Below are 19,172 nucleotides of genomic sequence, written 5' to 3'. Positions count from 1 at the left end.
GAATAAGGCTGGGGGTGGTGGTGGTGGGGGTGGTGGTGGTAGAAGCTGGAGGTTGTTGGTCTGGGCCCCCCCCCACCCGGGCAGTCATTTATTCAACATACATTGAGTGGCTACCGTGTGCCATATCTATCATAAACTATAGGTCTAGGTCCAATATCAGACTCCAAGCAGATGGAAATTATTATATTTTTAGAAGTTTAAGTCATAGGTATTGTTCTAGTAAATAAAGGTTTACCATATATCAGGCATTGTTCTAAGAGCTTTGCCTATATTAACTTATTGAATTCTTACAAGAACCCTATGAAATAGGTACCATTGTCACCATTTTAGAGATTAGAGAACGAAGGCACAGAGATGAAATGGCTTGCCCAGGGTCACAAATAGTAAGTGGTGGAGCAGGATTCAAACTCTGGCAGTCTGGTTTCAGAGTCCATGTTCTTTACCTTTATGCTCTACTGCTTCTTAGAGAAATGTATTTGTCATGAGAGGACCTCTCATCATTGCTCTGTTCTTTTCACATGTCCTGCAGAGCCCCAGGATTCTTCAGAGAGGTCCCAGGAGCTGCAGGAAAGGAGGGGTTGGGGCTTGCCGGTGGGATATGCTTTGGACTCATATCTTGCAGCAACCAGCACCTTTCCTTTTATTACTTTCTATAATAGTGGTAGTGGGGTCCCCACTACTTTAAGAACAGTTGACAAAGGCTGCTATAGCTCAACTCCTTTGATTGACAGATAAGGAACTTGAGCCCCAGAGGAAGGAAGTGACTGCAAGGCCACCCTCCTGGTTAGGTGTAGATTCAGGATGAAACTACAAGTCTTAGGACTTCCACCTGGTTTCTTTCTTGTGTCTAGAACAATGATGTGTGTCAGGATCCTGATATTCAAATACAATTCCCTAGGCTACTTTGAAAGTCCTATGCTTTTGACTATCATAGATTTGTTTGGGAATGATAGCTATTTGGGGCTTAGATTCACCTAATCGCTCTGTGGATTGACCTCAGTGAATTTCAAAGCTGTTGATGGGAGCAATTTATTTTGCCAACAGAGAGGTTCAGGCTTGAGTAGTGTGGAAAGGTGGGGGCTTACAGGGAACCTGTCACAGGCCATTGCCATCTCTGGCACAGAGCAAATGATGGGAAGGTGTCAGAACTCCTTGGGCATCAGTGGAAGGGCACTGTGACCTCTGAGCAGCAGGGAGCTTCAGTGAGATGTGTAAGAGGCACTCTGGTTCCTGGCAGTTCATCTAGAAGCCTGGCTCTCCATTTGGGTGGGGCCATGGGGTCTGAGAGGATTTAGAGTTGTCCCAGCCTTGTGGTCACCTTTCTCAGTTTGTCATGTGGTAAGTCCCATATTGGTCCATAGGGTTGGGCTTTGGAAAGCAAAAAAAAGAAACTAGTTCTAATAAAGTCAAGGACAAACTCATTCTTCATTAGAATGCCCAAGCACTGGTAGTGCCTTGTGGTGGGGATTTTCTGGGCTACCTGTTGGTATGTGGCAGGAAAGTGCCAGTCTGATCCAGGTCAGTTCTTATTTGCTTCTACATGTGGCCCCGTAGGGGAGTGGGGCCCGGGTTATGCTGGGCAGAAGGAGGCTGCTCCTTGCTTTCTCCGCTGCTCAGGCCGCAGTAGAGCGTGTTGAAGGCATTCACCTGTCCTTACAGTGTGGCCTTGATCTGCCTCCTGGAGCAGCTCTGTCTCTCTAGACAGAGAAGGACATGAAAATGCTGGGGAGAACCAAGCTGGAGCCTCTTTATGCCTGTGCTTCCCACCCTCCTTCCAGGACCCATCGTCATCCACACGGATGAAGCAAGCTCTGAAGTCTTGTACCCCAACTACCAAAACTGCTGGAGCCTGAGGCAGAGAATCAGGTAACTGCCTCTGGATTCTCACTCACCAGAGGGGGGACAGCCTTCTACCACATTTGCCGCCTGCACCGAGGACCTGCCCCTGTTAGTCGTGAGCTGGGAGGGATTGGCTTACCCCCAGGGACTGCCCTCTGCTGCCCAGGCAGTGAGGATGCTTTTGCTCACAGTGGCAGGCTCATGGTGAAGGGACAGGGCACATGCTGCCTTACACAGCCATGAGTGAGGCTTTGCCACTGGCAGGCTGTTATCCTCCCAACAACCCTGGTCGTAGACCGGGCAGGCGAGGAAGCCGACAGGTTGAATGAAAGGTGGCTGAGCCCATCATCAGGCTGCAAACCCAGATGTGCAAGCAGAAGTCACCAATCTCCTTTCCCTTAAAACACAGTGCCTCAAAGGATAGATCGGTTTGGCACTTACTAGTTTTTAGGCATTGCTTTCTGGGCTGCACTGTAGTATGTATGCCACAGAAGAAAGGGAATGCGGTTTTCAGACAGACATGAGCCATTTTTGCATCGTTTTTGGTAAAATAGAAAAAAATGCTAGAGTGCGATTTGAAAAATCCAGGCTTTGATTTTAGCCCTGGCACTTGCTACCTTAACTTTTACAAATCACTTAACTTCAGGTACTCTCGGTTTACTCATCTGTAAAATGGAAATAATACCAGCTTACCCCAGTGGGCTTCGTGAGGATTTAATGAGAGCCCAGAGATGAATGAAGTGCACTTTTATAAACCATTAAGCTCCACACAGGGTAAGGGAATCCTTCTCATTTTCTGGCAGAGGCCGGAGGCAGGCTGCCGCTTTGCAGCCAGGAATCTCAGAGGACTTGAAAGCGGTGAAGGAAGGGATGGGCATTGGCAGCGGCGACGGGGTGGATTTCCTCGTCCTCCTGGACAACGTGGCTGCTGAGCAGGTGGGGCGCCTGGCTCTCCGGGCCGGGACTGGGAGCAATGGGGCAGGTGCCTGGAGGGCTGGCCCCAGAGCTAGAACCCAGAGAAGTGGGTGGAGGCCTGGCAGGTGGAGCAGGTCTGGGGACTGAGGGTGGGGGGTTGGGAGGGTGGGGGGTGGTGGGGGTGGATTGGGCATTGGGTGAGGAGGGATTGCTGTCTTTTTAAAATGTTGAAATTCCTTCTTATATCACTTTTTGGAGAGTCTATATGTACATCAGCTTATTAAAAAAATATGAGACACCTCTGGTAAAGAGAGCTGCTTCATCTTGTTTTTAAGCCTGTTTTCCTCAAACTTAGCCATGAGTCTTTTTCTTTGTAATAAATAGCAAAGAATGCACAACGGCCAACGCTCTTCTAGATCCAAAAGTCAGACACCCAAGGGCGATATAGCCTGCACCCCCTCCCTTCTCTGTGAAAAGGGTAGTTGCCCTGAGGGCAGCTCCTGTGTGCTCCTGGATAAAGGATGAGCCTCTTGTAGGTTTAAGATTATAAGGCAAGAGTTTATTTGAAGTGTTTGTATGGCATACTTTTCAGAAATCATTTGAAGGAAAACGAAGGCCGGGTAGAAATTTTTTTTCTCCAAGTAGAAAGTTTTGAATACCTTGCCTTGTATTTTATTCATATTTAGTGTGTGTATGTGTTTTTTTTTTTAAGTTTAAAAAATAGAAGTGTTTTTCATTTTGTTGTGGCTGGGGAGCCATCAGAAAGGAAGGGAAAACATTTTTTTTCCTGGGCTTTCAGATCTCTAGGAATGGCTTTAGAAGGGCCTTGGGGGCATACCTTTTTGAGCTTTAAGGGGAAGCTGACCAGCTGCCAGGCTCAGTCGGGGAGAAGCGTTTCTTTATCACACTCTGCCCTGGCCTTTTCAGGTGCACAGCCTCCCAAGCTGCCCTGTGCTGAAGAGGTTTGTACAGACGATTGAGCAGAGAGCTGTGGACACGGCCTTGTATATCTTGCAAAGGGAAGACAGGTGAGGGGCCCCTAGCTGCGGACGTGAAGTCACACCTGGTCAGTTTTCCAAGGGCGTGGGGCAGAGGCCTGCCCGCACCTGCCAGCTGGCCCCTCTGTGTGTGAGGAGCTTAAAGTGATCCATTCTGCTGCCCTCCCCACCAGGCTCGCAGCTTCTGCACCAGGCCCGGTGCCCAAGAGCCTCCACTCACTGTTCTGCAGGACTGGGTGTCACCGTCCTACTGAGTTTCTCTTAGTTACCAACTTTTCCCTTTTGCTTTTAAGTTTCAAAACGGGGAGCTGAAGGAAGAATGATGATTATTACCTTCATTCATCATGTTACAATTTACCCATCCTTTTCAGATTCTTACTGTGACATAAGCATCATTATCTCTGGCTCGATAGACAAAGAAACAGGGACCGAGAGACACTGGTTACCTTGCTGAGGCTCAGCTAGCAAGTGGCAGAGGCAGGACTTGGACCCAGATGCTCTGACCACAGGTCCTGTTTTCTCCTATCACTGCTACCTGGGGCTCTGGGTTTAGAAGGCCTGTTTTCTAATCACCAGAAGGAAGAGTTTCTCTTACCAAATTTCAAAAGACACCTTTCTCTGAGGTCTGCTGAGAGCATTCAACTTGCACTCAGAATTGCACTCTGAGTAGGTGGAAAAAGTATCTAATTGGTCACAAATTTGCATGGTCTGTTGCATAAGGAGAAGAGGCTCTGGCTACTTTCCTTCCCTTGAGAGTCGGTGCGCCCCTGGTGCACACTAGCTTTGGGCATCCAGGAGGCTCCGCCCAAGCCACTTGGCTTGTGCCTGTAACTTGCCAGCTCCCCTCCTCTGCTCACTGCGCAGCCGCTCCAATTCTGAGTTGTCATCCACTGCCCACCCTCCCAACACACATGCACACATTTAAATATCTTAGGCTCTGCGGGCCATGCAGCATCTGTTGCAGTTCCTCATCTCTGCCCTTGTAGCAGTAGAGCAGCCATAAACAGTGTGCAAGCAAATGGGCATGCTTGTGTTCCAATAAAACTTTATAAAAACTGGCAGGCAGGCTGGATTTGGCCTATGGCCGTAGTTTGCTTTCTCCTGGTGTAAAGTATTAGAAACAGAACTTGATCCACTCTCCTTTGCATTCCAGTTTGTCCTGATTTCATAAAACTGTTGTTTCTTCCAGGACAGACAGTTACAGCCTCACAATGCAGCCCAGCTCGACTTGGCCTGCCCATGTTCTTCTGGAAAGAATGTATCCCATACAAGCTGGTTGCCTCCTCATCCATTCCCCCCACATCCTTTGATTTAAAGGTGGCAGTTTACCTAGTCATTGTGAATAATGATTGGGCAACCAACCCCATTCACTTTTGTCAGTGATTGGGTTAGGGACAGTTCTGAGGATTCTGGGGGAGGTTTTGTCTCTGATAAAAAGAGACATCATCCGGCTTTGTTTATTACTGTGAGAGCAGCACATGCTTTTTTTTGTTTTTTAAATTTATTTATTTTTGTTTGTGGTAAAACATACATGACAGAAAAATAATTTTAACCCTATTAAGTTGACAATTCTTTGACTTTAAATACATTGACAATACTGTGTAACTTTCACCATTATCTATTTCCATGATATTTTCATCATCCCAAACCAAAACTCTTACTCATTTAATAATAACTCCTCCTTCCCCTCTTCTTCTACTCCTGGTAACCACTATTCTGCTTTCTGTCTTTATGGGTTTGTTTATTCTAAGTGTCTCATAAAAGAGAAACCATACAATATTTGTCCTTTTATGTCTGGCTTATTTCTCTCAACATGTCTTCAGGGTTCATCCATGTTGTAGCATGTGCCAGCACTTCATTTATTTTTATAGCTGAGTAATATTCCATTGTATGGATATACTACATTTTGTTTATCCACTCATCTGTCATGGATGTTTGGGTTGCTTCTACCGTCTGACTATAGTGAATAATGCTGGATAAACATTGGTATACAAATACCTATCTGAGTCCTGCTTTTAATTCTTTGCATACGTATATATAGGAGTGTAATTGCTGAATGCTATCATAATTCTATGTTTAACTTTCTGGGGATCCCCAAAGCAGTTTTCACAGCAACTGTACCATTTTACATTCCCACTAACAATGTAAAAGGGTTCCTGTTTTTCTACATCCTCTCTAACACTTTTTATTTTCAGATTTTAAAATTATAGCCATCCTACTGTGTATGAAGTATATCGTTATAGTTTTAATTTGAATGTCTTTAATGGATAAATGATGTTGAACATCTTTTAATATATTTATTGGCCCTTTGAATATCTTCTTTGGAGAAGAGTATTTTCAAATCCTTGGCCCATTTTTTAATTGGATTGTTTGTCTTTTTTGTTGTTGAATTATAGGAGTTCTTTATAGATTCTGGATATTAAACTCTTATCAGATATATGGTTTCCAAATATTTTCTCTCATTCTGTAAATTGTCTTTTCATTATCTTGATAATGTCCTTTGGTGCACAAAAGTTTCTAATTTTGATGCAGTCCATTTTGTCTGTTTTTTCTTTTGTTGCTTATGCTTTTGGGGTAAAACCTAAAAATCCATTGTCTGCTACAAGGTCCTGAAGATATTTCCCTATGTTTTCGTCTAAGAGTTTTATGGTATTAGCTCTTATATATAGGTCATTGATCCATTTTGAGTTAATTTGAGTATATAGTGAGAGGTAAGGCTCACATTCATTCTTTTGCATGTGGATTTCCAGTTTTCCCAGCATCATTTGTTGAAGATACTGTTCTGTCCCAATCAAGTGGTCTTGGCAATCTTGTCAAAAATCAATGGGCCACAGATTGTGGATTTACCTCCAAATTCTCAATTCTATTCCATTGATTGATAAGCCTATCCTTTTTTAAGATTTATTTTTTATTTATTTCTTTCTCCTTTGCCCCGTTGTCTGCTCTGTGTCCATTCGCTGTGTGTTCTTCTGCGTCTGTTTGTATTATCAGGCAGCACTGGGAAACTGGATCTCTTTTTTATTGCGTCATCTTGCTGCGTCACCTCTCCATGTGTACCGCACCACTCCTGGGTGGGCTGCACTTTTTTTCACACAGGGCAGCTCTCCTTGCGGGGTGCACTCCTTGCACGTGGGGCCCCCCTATGCAGCATGGCACTCCTTGAGCGTGGCCGCACTGCGTGTGGGCCAGCTTACCACATGAGTCAGGAGACCCCGGGGATCAAACCCTGGACCCTCTATATGGTAGACGGATGCTCTATCATTCGAGCCACATCCACTTCCCTGATAAGGCTATCCTTATGCCAGTACCATACTGTTTTTTTTTTAAAAAGATTTATTTATTTATTTTGATAGAGATTGCATTAATTTGTAGATCATTTTAGGCAGTGTTGACAATATTAAGTCTTCCAAGTCCATGAATGTGGGATATCTTTCCATTTATTTAGGTCTTCTTTAATTTCTTTCAGCAGTGTTTTATAGTTTTCAGTGCACAAGTCTTTCACTAACTTGTTAAAATTGTTGCAAGTATTTTATTCCTTTAGATGCTATTGTAAATGGAATTGTTTTCTGCTTTTCCTTTCAGATAGTTCATTACTGGTGTATAAAAACCCAACTGAAATACTGATATAGGATGTTATTGGCAGGATATATATGGCTGACAGGGAGTTATACAGGGCATATGCCCAGGCTATATAGTAATGTCTAGATATACTCATAGTGGAAACAATTAAAAACAACAGCTGGGGCGGGTACTGGGCGCCTGGCCGGGGGGTCACGGTCATGGACCCTGGGGAGCAGCGGCAGTCCCCCAGGGGCAACGGCAAGAACCAGGAAGGAAGGAGGGCCCAACAGTGGGTTCCTAATACTAATGGCTTTGCTTTTGAGCCTATACATCTGCAATAAGAACAAGGCCTAGAGTAGCACTGTGCCTGGGAGTTTCCTCCTGACAGCCTTCATATTACTCAAATGTGGCCACTCTCACAGCCAAACTCAGCATGTAGATGCTATGCATTCCCCCCAACGTGGGACATGACACCCAGGGATGAGCCTCCCTGGCACCGAGGGATCACTACCACATACCAGCTGAAGATGCAACTAGAAAATGACCTTGAATTAAAGGTTCAATACGGATCAGCAGAATATCCCTGTCTACATATAATAACATGACTTCAAAATGCTGTTTGACCTAATGTAAGGGGGAAATGGAAAGGAGAAATGAGAATATAAGGCTATGAGTCTCTAAAAAAGAGTCTGGAGGTTGTCAGAAGGAATGCCCTTATGCACAACTGAGCAGAATCTAAGAGATAGATAAAGTAGATACAACCCCAGGTATTGGTTCTTTTGAGGGATAAAGAGACCCACGGGTTCTGTGGTCATGGCAGATGGGGCTCACTGCCATGGCAGATGGCCCTTCTTTGGAGCTGGTGTTTCTACATGATGGAATTGGACTCGGAGGGGATCTCTTCCCACAAGACTTGCATGCTACTTTATTGAAATTGTAGTTGGTGCTGGGGTTTAAGATATATTTAGGGGATTTGAATCTCTGGACTGATAATATGACACCCAGGCCCAGAGCCTCAACAGACTTCAGCTCCTACACTTTGATCTATTGGACTGACCCCACTCAGCTAACATGGAGTTGAAGAAGGTCAACCACCACACCATGGAGCCTAGAGTGTCTACAACTGAAAGCAGGAGGAGTGCATCCAGTATCCATGTGGAATCTAAGCCCCCACTTGACATAGATGTGCAATGGACACAACTAATCCAATGTCCACGGAGAAAATGTGGAATGGGTGTGGGAAGGGTAGCCATGGTGGCTGCTGGGTTTGGGGAATGGGAGGAAGAGATGAGATGTGGAGGTGTTTTCGGGACGTGGAGTTGTCCTGGGTGGGGCTTCACGTACAATTACAGGACATTGGAGATCCCCCCAGGGCCCACTGGATGGAACGTGGGAGAGTGTGGGCTATGATGTGGACCATTGACTACGGGGTGCAGTGATGTTCAGAGATGTACTTACTGGGTGCAATGGGTGGGGAGAGTTGCGGTGGGGGGAATGGGGGGTGGGGGCGGTGGGGTTGATTGGGACCTCGTATTTTTTTAATGTAATTTGTAAAAATAAATAATTTTAATAAAAAAAAAAACCCAACTGAGTAGAGCAGGTGTAGCTCAGCGGTTGAGCGCCTGCCTTGCATGTATGAGGTCCCGGGTTCAATCTCTAGTACTCTCCTTAAAAACAAAAACAAAAGAATATCAAAAAAACCCAATTGACTTGTGCATGTTTGTCTTGTATCCTGCAGCTTTGCAGTTTATTCTCGTTTATTCTAGTAGCTTTCTTGTGGATTCTTTGGGATTTTCTATATATAGGATCGTGTCATCTGTGAATAGGGATAATTTTATCCCTTTCCAATTTGGATGCCTTTTATTTCTTTCTCTTGCCCGATTGCTCTGGCTAGAACTTCTTGTACAACACTGAATAACAGTGGTGACAGTGGGCATCCTTGTCTTGTTACTGATCTTAGGGGGGAAACTTTCCATCTTTCATCATTGAGTATGATTTTATTTATTTACCTATTTTTTGTTAGGGAAGTTATGAGCTTACAAAACAATCATGCATAATGTGAAGAATTCCCACATCACCCCTCCACCAATACCTTATATTGTTGTGGAACATTTGTTGCAGATTATGAAAGAAAATAACCAGACTATTGCCACTATCGTCTATAGAATACTTGATGTATTTTTCCATACACCCCCTATTATTAACACCATGTATTAGTATTGTATATTTATTATAGTTCATGAGAGAACATTCTCATATTTGTACTGTTAGCCACAGTCCATCATCTACCATAATGGTTCACTGTATTATACAGTCGCATGCCTGGTATATTTTATCCAAAGTGTATATCAGTGGCTCTCACTTTCATCACGGAGTTGTACAGTCATTGCCCCAGTAAACCTTTGAATATTTTCCTTAGTCCTAAAGAAAAAATTCACCCCTATCATTGACCTATAGCGTTGCTATGGTACCTTCTTTGACATTGATGCAAAAATATTAGAATTTTGCTGTTAACTACAATCCATAAGTTAAATTACTTGTATTTTCCCATGCATCACTATATTCTTACCACCTTGTAATAGTCATGTACCTTTGTTGTAGTTCATAGAAGAATATTCTCATGCTTGTGGGTACAAGTATGTATGATTATTAATCACAATCCTCATCCACCTCTGGGTTCACTATTTTATTCAGTCCCTAGATTATTCCCTAGCTGTCTTTCAATTGGCATTTTACAACTTTAGACTACCCCTTTCAGCCACAATCCCATTTATGGCTGTTAGTTATACTCACCATAATGTGTTACCATCAGCTCTAGCCATTTCCATACATTTATGGTCAAGCTAATTGAAAATCTTCATCCATTAAGTATCATTACCCCTTCTCAGTCCTCATCCTATCTCCTAGTAACCTATAGTCTAGGTTTTTTTTAACTCCATGTGTTTATTCTTCATATTTAGTTTATATTGGTGACAATACAATAATTTATCCTTTTATGTCTGGCTTATTTCACTTAGTGTAATGTCCTTAAGGGTCATCCATGTTATCATATGTGTCCCAATTCCATTTCTTCTTACAGCAGCATAGTAGTCCATCATATGTATATATCACATTTTGCTTATCCCTTCATTGGTTGATGGGTACTTGCGTTCTTTCCATATTTTGGCAATTGTGAATAATGCCGCTATGACTATCAGTGTGCAAATGTCTGTTTGCATTACTTTTTTCAGTTCTTCTGGATATATTCCTAGTAGAGGGATTGCCAGCTCATAGGACAGTTCTATGTTAAGCTTCCTGAGGAACCACCAAACTGTCTTCCACAGAGGCTGCACCATTCTACTTTCCCACCAACAGTAAAGGAGTGTTCCTGTTTCTCTACATCCTCTCCAGCCCTTGTAGTTTTCTTTTCTTTTTTTTTTAATGACATTTTGTAAGGGGTGAAATGAGATCTCATTGTAGTTTTGATCTGCATTTCCCTAATAGCTAGTGATGTTAAACATTTTTTCATGTGACTTTTGCCATTTGTATTTCCTCTTGGGAGAAATACCTATTTAAGTCTTTTCCCCATTTTAAAATTGGATTGCTTGCTCTTTTATTGTTGAATTTTATGATCTCTTTATATAGAATGGAAATCTAGCCCTTAGCGGATATGTGGTTTCCAAATATTTTCTCCAGTTGAGTAGGTTCCTTTTCACCTTCTTGACAAAGTCCTTTTACTCACACAAGTGTTTATATTTCAGGTCCTACTTATCAATTTTTTTCTTTTGTTGTTCATGCTTTTGATGTAAGGTTTAAGAAACTATCATGTACCACCAGGTCTTGAAGATGTTTCCCTACATTTTCTTCTAGGAGTTTTATGGTTCTTGTTTTTGTATTTAGGTCTTTGATCCATTTTGAGTTAATTTTGTATAGAGTGTGAAGTAGGGAATCCCTTTCTTTCTTTTGACTGTGGATATCTAGTTCTCCCAGCACCATTTGTTGACATAGCCGGGTGGATTTGACAGCCTTGTCAAAAATCTCTTGACCATGGACATGAGGATCTGTTTCTGAATCATCAGTTCAGTTCCATTGGTCTTTATGCCTGTACCATGCCATTTTTACAACTCTAGCTAGGTAATATGATTTAAAGTCTGGAAGAGATCCAAATAAATTTGATAATCGGATTTTCTATTTCTTTAAAAAAGGTTATTGGAATTTTTATTGGGATTGCATTGAATCTGTAAATCAATTTGAATAGAATTGAGATCTTGATATTTAGTCTTCCCATCCGTGAACACCGAATGTACCTCCATTTTTTAGGTCTTCTTTGATTTCTTTTACCAATGAATTGTAGTTTTCTGAAAAAAATTATGGAACACTGCACAAATTTGTGTGCCATCCTTGCACAGGGACCATGCTGATCTTCTCTGTATTGTTTCAATTTTAGTATATGTGCTGCTGAAGCAGGCATATTTAGTATATATATGCTGTAGGTTTTTCATAAATGCCCTTTTTCATGTTGAGAAAGTTCTTATCTTAGTTTTCTGAATGGTTTTGTCATGGAAAGATGTCATGGAAAGAAAAGTCAAATGACTTTTCTGCATCATTTGAGATGATCGTATAGTTTTTTCCCCTTCATTCTATTAATGTAGTATATAATACTGATTGATTTTTTATGTTGAATCATCCTTGCATTCCTGGAAAAAATTCCACTTGGTGATGGTGTGTGTATAATCCTTTTAATATACTGTTGAATACAGTTTGATATTTTGTTGAGGATTTTTGCCTCAACATTCATAAAGGATTTGGTCTGTAATTTTCTTTCTTTCTTTTTTTGTTTTATCTTTATCTGTCTTTATCTGGCTTCATAGAATGAGTTAGGAAGTAGTTCCTCCTCTTCAATTTTTTTTTTTAAAGATTTTGAGCAGGATTGTCATTGTATCTTCTTTAAATGGTAGGATTTAGCAGTGAAATTATCAGGTCCTAGGCTTTTCTTGGAAGGTTTTGTGTTTTTTTTTTTTAACATTTATTTTATTTATTTCTCCGCTCCCCCCCGTTGTCTGCTCTCTGGGTCCATTTGCTGTGTAATCTATGTCTGCTTGCATTATCTGGTGGCACTGGGAAACTGTGTCTCTTTTTTTGTTGTATCATCTTGCTGCATCAGCTCTCTGTATGTGCGGCGCCACTCCTAGGCGGGCTGTGGTTATTTCACGTGGGGCAGCTCTCCTTGCGGGGCACACTCCTTGCACGTGGTGCACCCCTACATGGGGGCACCCCTACGTGGCACAGCATTCCTTGTGTGTGGCAGCACTGTGCATGGGCCAGCTTACCACACAGGTCAGGAGGCTCTGGAGATCGAACCCTGGACCCTCCATATGGTAGGCGGATGCTCCATCAGTTGAGCCACGTCTGCTTCCCTGTTGGGAGGTTTTGAGAATTGATTCATTCTTTTCAGTTGTTATAGGACTTTTGAGATTTTTCTGTTCTTTCTTGTGTTGAAGTAGGTAATTTGTATGTTTCTAGGATTTGTCCATTGCATCTTAGTTTTTAATTTGTTGGCATATCATTGTTCATTGTACCTTCATAATCCTTTTTTATATGTGTAAGAATCAGAAGTAATGTTCCCACATTCATTTCTGATATTAGTTATTTGTGTCCTCTCTGTCTTTTTCTTTGCCATTCTGGCTAAAGTTTTGTTGATTTTATTGATCTTTTCAAAAACAAACTTTTGGTCTTGTTGAGCCTCTCTCTTGTTTTTCTGTTCTCTGGTTCATTGATCTCTGCTCTCATCTCTGTTTCTCTCCTTCCTCTAATTTTGGGTATAGTTTACTCTTCCTGTTCTAGTTTCTCTAGGTGTAAGTTAGGTTATTGATTTTTGATCTTTCTTCTTTATTAACGTAGGGCATTTAGAGCTATAACTTTTCCTCTAAGCACTGCCTTCGCTGCATCCCATAAGTGCCATAAGTATGTGAGCAGCACAGGCTTTGAGTTGTAGTGCCCACCTTGTCATCATGAGTAATAGGCCTGAGAATGAAATAGTAGAGCCACAGAGACAACCATAGAAGCACTACCTTTGCAGTTCTTGTTAAATCAAGTAATAAATAAGAAACGTCCTTATGGTCTCAACTCCATAAAAAGGAGGACTGGTATATACAAAGCAGTGTTTGTGATGTTGTAATACTTCCTTCTGATCACTTTCCTCAGGAACTTCTGGAAATCCTGCCTTTCCCCGCGTTGTTCTTTTATTCTTAAAGGCCCAGGTCTTCGTGACTTTCCTGCTCCCCACTCCCAACACCCACCCCTCCCATCTCGGTTGCACTCATACCAGGACTATGCCCTGGTACTTTCGTTACTGGAAATCTTTTTTCACAGGGAATCCTCAAACTTGAAGCCATTCCATTCCTCTCCTTCCTGCTTGTCACCTTCCCTTGTGCGTTACTTGTCCTTTTCTCAGTTTGTCCGGTTGGGCTTATGAGCTCTTAGGGACAGATCTACCCCTAAGATGGTTCTTACGAGTTGTTCACTTGCCACAGGGAGAGTCTTCAGATGGCGATAGGCCCCATCCTCCACATGCTGGAGAGCAACCTGCTGAAAGCCATGGACCCTGACACTCCACCTGGCAAGATCAGGTACCTGGCACAGCTCCTCTGCCCTGTGCGGCTGGGAGCAGTGGGTGGGGGTGGGAGATTCTGGCTGAGAATCCAAGTGTTAAGTGTTAGGAAGGCTAGAATGTGGCTGTCAGTGACTGGAAGTGCATGTCTAAGAGGCCATGGATTCCCTTAGAAGTTCACAAACTTTACCTTTCTTCCCGCCGCTTCCCTCCTACCACGTTTTGAAATTTTTATTTTAAGCAAAGAAGAATTCTGAATTTATAAATTCTTCCCATAAGTTGCTAATTAAACATGTGTCAGCTAATTGTGATATCACACTGATCTAATGTTGTAACAGCCCCAAACAAAGGTAATTGCTTATTAGATTGTTTAGTTTAAACAGCTTCATCAAGTGTGTAGACATCCATTAGGTGTTTTAAAATGTTGAAAGTGGCTCATGAACCTCCACGGCCACTTTCATAGAGCCCGGAACCCCAGATTGGGGACGACTGAATTGGAATGTTACGTGTTCTAGACACTTGATACTCCAAAGTGTGGACTGCAGACGGACAGCTTCCACACCACCTGGGAGCTCGTTTGAATCTCAGGCCCTGGCCTGACTACTGAATCAGAATCTGCAGCTTAGCAAGATCCCTGGGTGCTTCCTGTGCACGTCAGTGTTGGAGAAGCACTGTAGTAGGCTGCCTCCTTGAGTGACAGAGATTGCACCGAGCTAGAAATGCATGATGAGTATGAGAAGGGTAGGGGACAGGAAGTTGAAATGGGAACATTCAGGGACTTTGGGCCAAAATTTTTAATAGGAAATCATGTGAATGCCCTTCTCAGTACTTGGGGTGACAGTACATTTCTTGCTGGCTTTTGCCAACTTGCCCCTCTTGACCTTGTATCTGTGGAATACTGCGGGGCCAATGCTGGTCTTAGTAAATGAAATCCAAGGAGACAGGGACAGGGGTCAGGCAGATACAGAATCAGTGGCACCTTTACTACCAAAAAAACCATCTGGAGAATGTGTTGAGGGTGGAATAGGCTTATTAATACTCCTTTGAAATGAACTTAATCTCCCCAAAGTACAAGCTTCCCCGCCAAGGGGCAGAGTGGCCCTGCTAGGCTCATCGCATGGCTGGGAGTAGAAGAACGTTTGCCATGGGCAGGCAGGTCCGAAAGAGAAGAGAAGCAGGGCCTGAGCCACCCAGGCTGAGGTCTTTCTTCTAAACTCACAGGAGAGGGCACAGCAGGGAGCGAGCGAGGGAGCCTGCGAGACTGGGATTCCTGCTCGTGAAAATATGAAAAATATGAGGCGTGGGGAATAAGGATTCTTCCTCCCATCCATTTCAAAGGTGCTTTAAAGCAGGCTCAGCTGCTTTCTTGATGTCACCTGGTTCCAAGGCAAACGTTGGGCCTTAACGCAAGGGAGGCAGGAAGGCCCTCGCCTCCAGGGTTCTGAGGTAAAGAAGTGTGGAAATTGCCTCCTCCCTGCAGAAAGCTGTACCTCTACGCCACTCATGACGTGACCCTCATACCTCTCTTGGTGGCCCTGGGGATTTTTGACCACAAATGGCCCCCATTTGCTGTTGACCTGACCGTGGAACTCTACCAGCACCGGGACTCGAAGGAGTGGTTTGTGCGGCTCTGTTACCACGGGGAGGTAAGACCGCTGAGGCAGACTGGGCGGTGGCGAGGCGCTCTCCCCGTCCCCGTGCCACCTGGGGTTAGCACCAAGGCTCCCTCCTCAGGCCTGCAGGAAGCTTGGTCAGTGCCAGGAGCTCCCTGAATCCTGCTCCCTGTGGCCCAAGGTTAGGGCAGGACCTGGCGTATCCCAGTTATGTAACAGACTTCTAGGCACAGAGGTCCCCCTTGTCTTCTCCGGAGTGTCTCTGCCAGGATGGCAACATCCTAACTGCAAGGCCTGTTTTCGGAACAATGGAGTCTTGACATGACGTGGACCGTCAGTACGCAGGGTGTCTTGGCGGCCTCATCATGGTTCACCTCCAGGACGAGGCACAGCGCCCTCCCTGGCGAGGAGGCCTTCAGCTCTCCTGGCTCAGGGACACAGCTAGACTGTGCGGTCCCAGTCAGTTCAACAAACATTTCTTGAGTGCCTTGTAACAAGCAGGGCATATGTGTGTACCTGCACGTACCACTTGAGATAAAGCCTCTTAGACCCCTGGGCTCAGCTGGAAGCAGCAGAAGGAAGGGTCCTTGTGGACCTGCTGAGTTACGTCTCTTCCACAGGAGCAGGTGCCGAGAGGTTGCTCTGAAGGGCTCTGTCCCCTGGACAAGTTCTTGAACGCCATGTCGGTTTATACTTTAAGCCCAGAAAAGTACCACACACTCTGCTCCCAAGCACAGATGATGGAGCTTGGGAGTGGAGAGTGACTGATTTGTGTAAGTAGGATGTGTTGATTTTTAAATAAAATGCCTTTTCACAGTGCCTTGGACTGAGTGTGTTTGATGGGGGAGGCAAGAATTATGTACTTTAGGCATAAGGTAAGGGTATTTCCTGATAGGAAAGAAAGAGACCAAGGGGATAGTTCTCTATTTTGTGACTTGAATTTAATCATTAGAAGCGTTTGTATCTGAAAGGGCTGGGGACATCATGCCCAACAGAATTGTGTTGTTTTGAAACTTTAGTTTCTTTTTTCCTGTTTTCATTCCACAAACAATTATTGAGCACCTACTGTTTGTCATTGTAAGGGTGGAAATGTCTGCCGTCAAGTTGCAGTCCAGCAGGAGAGGCAGATAAAGAAGTCATGTGTGTTTCACATGCAGTGTGTTCAACGCTGTGACAAAAGTAGAACACGGGGGCTATTTGGTGGCAGAGAAGAAACTCCTAACCCCTCCTGGTGGAAGTTTAGGGGGGACAGTTGAGGAAAGCTTCAGGGGAGGTTCTGGCCTGCGCTGATCAGGGAAAGACGAGTGGGAGCCAGGCGGGTAGGCAGGGAAGGAAGGGTGTGGGTGAAGGTTGGGAGGGCAGGGGACACTGCTGGGGGGGCGGGGTGGGGCCTGCTGTGGAGGCTCAGCAGGGGGAGGCCTCAGGGTGGCTGTTGCTCCAGGAGGCACAATGAGGCTCTGCAGGGGTGGGGTGGAGCCGCTTTCCACAGAAGGGCTCCGCCTCAGCTGGACCCCAGAAGCTACTGATGACACTCCCATTTCCTTGTCAACATCCCCATTCTTCCCCAGAATCTATTTCAAACCTCCAATCTCAAATCACCAATCCCTTTACCTCAGAGAAAATAAGAATCACCAAACCTCCACTTCCTGTCACCCCAAGCTCCCCACCTCAGGAGGAGGCACTTCCTCTTGTCAGAGTCTGGACCCCAGCCCCTTTGGTCACAGCCCCTTTGCTCACCTTCGTTTCTTATTCTTTTACTGGCTTTTTCCTATCAGCGTTTACGCCTATTCAGGATTTGCCACTCCCTCACAAACATAAAGCAAACATGCAACACACCTTAACCATCACGTTCTCTTCCGGCTACTGCCTTTTCCCTTGTAGACCAGCTTCGCAGAGCCCTCTCCAGCCCTCACCGCCCATCACTCCAGTTCTCTAGTTCTCCTCCCCCACTGCTCTACCTGAACTATCACCAGCCATCTCGTCACTAATTCCAGTGGAGGCTTTTCAGTCCTTATTTCACTTGACTTTTTGTAACATGGGATACTTTTGACCACTCTCTCTTCTTGAAGTCTTTTTCCTTCAGCTTTTATAAGCTTGTGTTCTTATCTGTTTGCAAGGCTTCAACTATCATCTTCATACGGACAACTCCCAGATCTAATTCTTTAGCTCATGTTTCTCTTCTGAGCTTCAGACACTCGTCTGCTGGGACGCCTCACACACACACAATTCATCTTGTCAAGATATCCCACCCCACCCCTGCCATGAGTGCAGCTCAAGTTCTGGAGTGCCGACTTACCACGTATGAGGTCCTGGGCCCTGGTACCTGAGATGAATAAGTAAATAAATAAACACGTAAGTAAACCCCTCATGCCTCCCAAACCTGTCCCTCCCCCAGGCTTCCCTAACTGATTGAACCACCATCCACGCAGTTGCTAAACCAGAAGTCTGTCCTTGTCTCCTTCCTCTTGTGTATCCCTATGTCTAATCAGTTAAGTTCCATTAATACCACCTATTGATTTATTCCACCTTTTCACATCTGTCTCTCCGTCCTCAAATCTACATCATCCCCTCCCCATCCTCACCTTGCTGATTACCATATTTCTTCACTTATTTCACTGCAGTCACATGAGAACGTCCGCATCTCCCCTCGCCATCCCCCCATCTGCTGTTCAGTACCTGTAAGGCCTGTTTTCCTTGCTGTTAGGAGGGATGAACCCTCCTTACTCCTCTCCAAGGTCAGTCCTCCAGCTTGGCATTGACTCCTACCATTATCTTTGTTCTACATTGCCAGGTTTCTCTTCCTACTAATTATTCCATTAGCTTACAAATATCTGAAATCTCCCATCTTGAAAATATTTTTCCTACACCTTTGAGCTGCTATGCTATTTTCTTCTCTTTACAGGAAAATTCCTCAAAGGAGTAGTTCAAGCTTGCGGTCTGGCTCCTCCCTTCCCATTCTCTTTTGAACTGAGTTTGATTAGGCATTCACCACCATGGAAACAGCTCTTGTCCAACTCAGCAATGACCTTTGTGTGCTAAATCCAGTAGAACTTTCAATCTTCTTAGCTTTTTTCATCAGCATTCTTGGAATATTTTCTTCATTTTGCTTCCTTGATAAACACTTTCTTGATTTTCTTTCAGCTTCTCAATGTCTCAGTGTTTGCTGAATCTAGCTTTTTCTAATCTCTAAATATTAAACCCTTTTGTCCATCTACACCCACTTCTTAGGTGACCTCAAGCAGTTCCATAGTTTTAAATATTATTTTTACAATGTCTCCTAAATTTATACTTTGAACCTGGACCACTCCCCTGAATTCTAGTCTCCATTTCCAACTCTCTACTCAACATCTCCATATGGATATTTAGGATAGTCCAGATGCATCTCAAACTTCTCACCCACAATAAACTCTCAGTTTAGCTCTCCAAAGGCTTCCCCATTTAGGTAATCAGTACTACTATTTACCCAGTTGCTGGGGTCAAGAATTTTGGAATCCCCCTTGATGCCTCTCTTTTTCTCATGCCCTACTTCTTATCCATCAGTAAATCCTGTTATATCTCTCTTCAAGCTGTATCCAGAATCAACCACTTCTCAAGACTTCCATTGCTAGGGTCTTGGTCTCAGCATCATCTCTCACCTGGATTATTGCAAAGGCCTCC

At 44.1% G+C, this 19,172-nt stretch overlaps 1 protein-coding gene and 1 non-coding gene across 2 annotated transcripts in view; one reads left to right on the top strand and one right to left on the bottom strand.

The window, feature by feature from the left end:
• ACP6 (acid phosphatase 6, lysophosphatidic) overlaps nt 1-16,334 on the top strand; it is a 35,829-nt gene extending 19,495 nt beyond the window's left edge. Inside the window, exons 5-10 of the mRNA XM_004468967.5 lie at nt 1,779-1,866; nt 2,643-2,775; nt 3,682-3,782; nt 13,826-13,921; nt 15,383-15,548; nt 16,136-16,334. Coding sequence (XP_004469024.2) covers nt 1,779-1,866; nt 2,643-2,775; nt 3,682-3,782; nt 13,826-13,921; nt 15,383-15,548; nt 16,136-16,279 — 728 coding nt within the window. The 3' untranslated portion in view covers nt 16,280-16,334. The remainder of the gene's footprint in view (nt 1-1,778; nt 1,867-2,642; nt 2,776-3,681; nt 3,783-13,825; nt 13,922-15,382; nt 15,549-16,135) is intronic.
• On the bottom strand, nt 11,657-11,759 carry LOC111766686 (U6 spliceosomal RNA). Its single transcript, XR_002798654.1, has one exon. It is a non-coding gene; the product is annotated as a U6 spliceosomal RNA (small nuclear RNA).
• Nucleotides 16,335-19,172: the final 2,838 nt, after the last annotated feature.

This window comes from Dasypus novemcinctus, chromosome 13 (genome assembly GCF_030445035.2).
Source record: "Dasypus novemcinctus isolate mDasNov1 chromosome 13, mDasNov1.1.hap2, whole genome shotgun sequence".
In the NCBI taxonomy this organism is placed as follows: domain Eukaryota; kingdom Metazoa; phylum Chordata; class Mammalia; order Cingulata; family Dasypodidae; genus Dasypus; species Dasypus novemcinctus.
The sequence above is the reverse complement of the archived record's forward strand: the minus strand, read 5'-3'. Positions and strand labels throughout refer to the sequence as shown.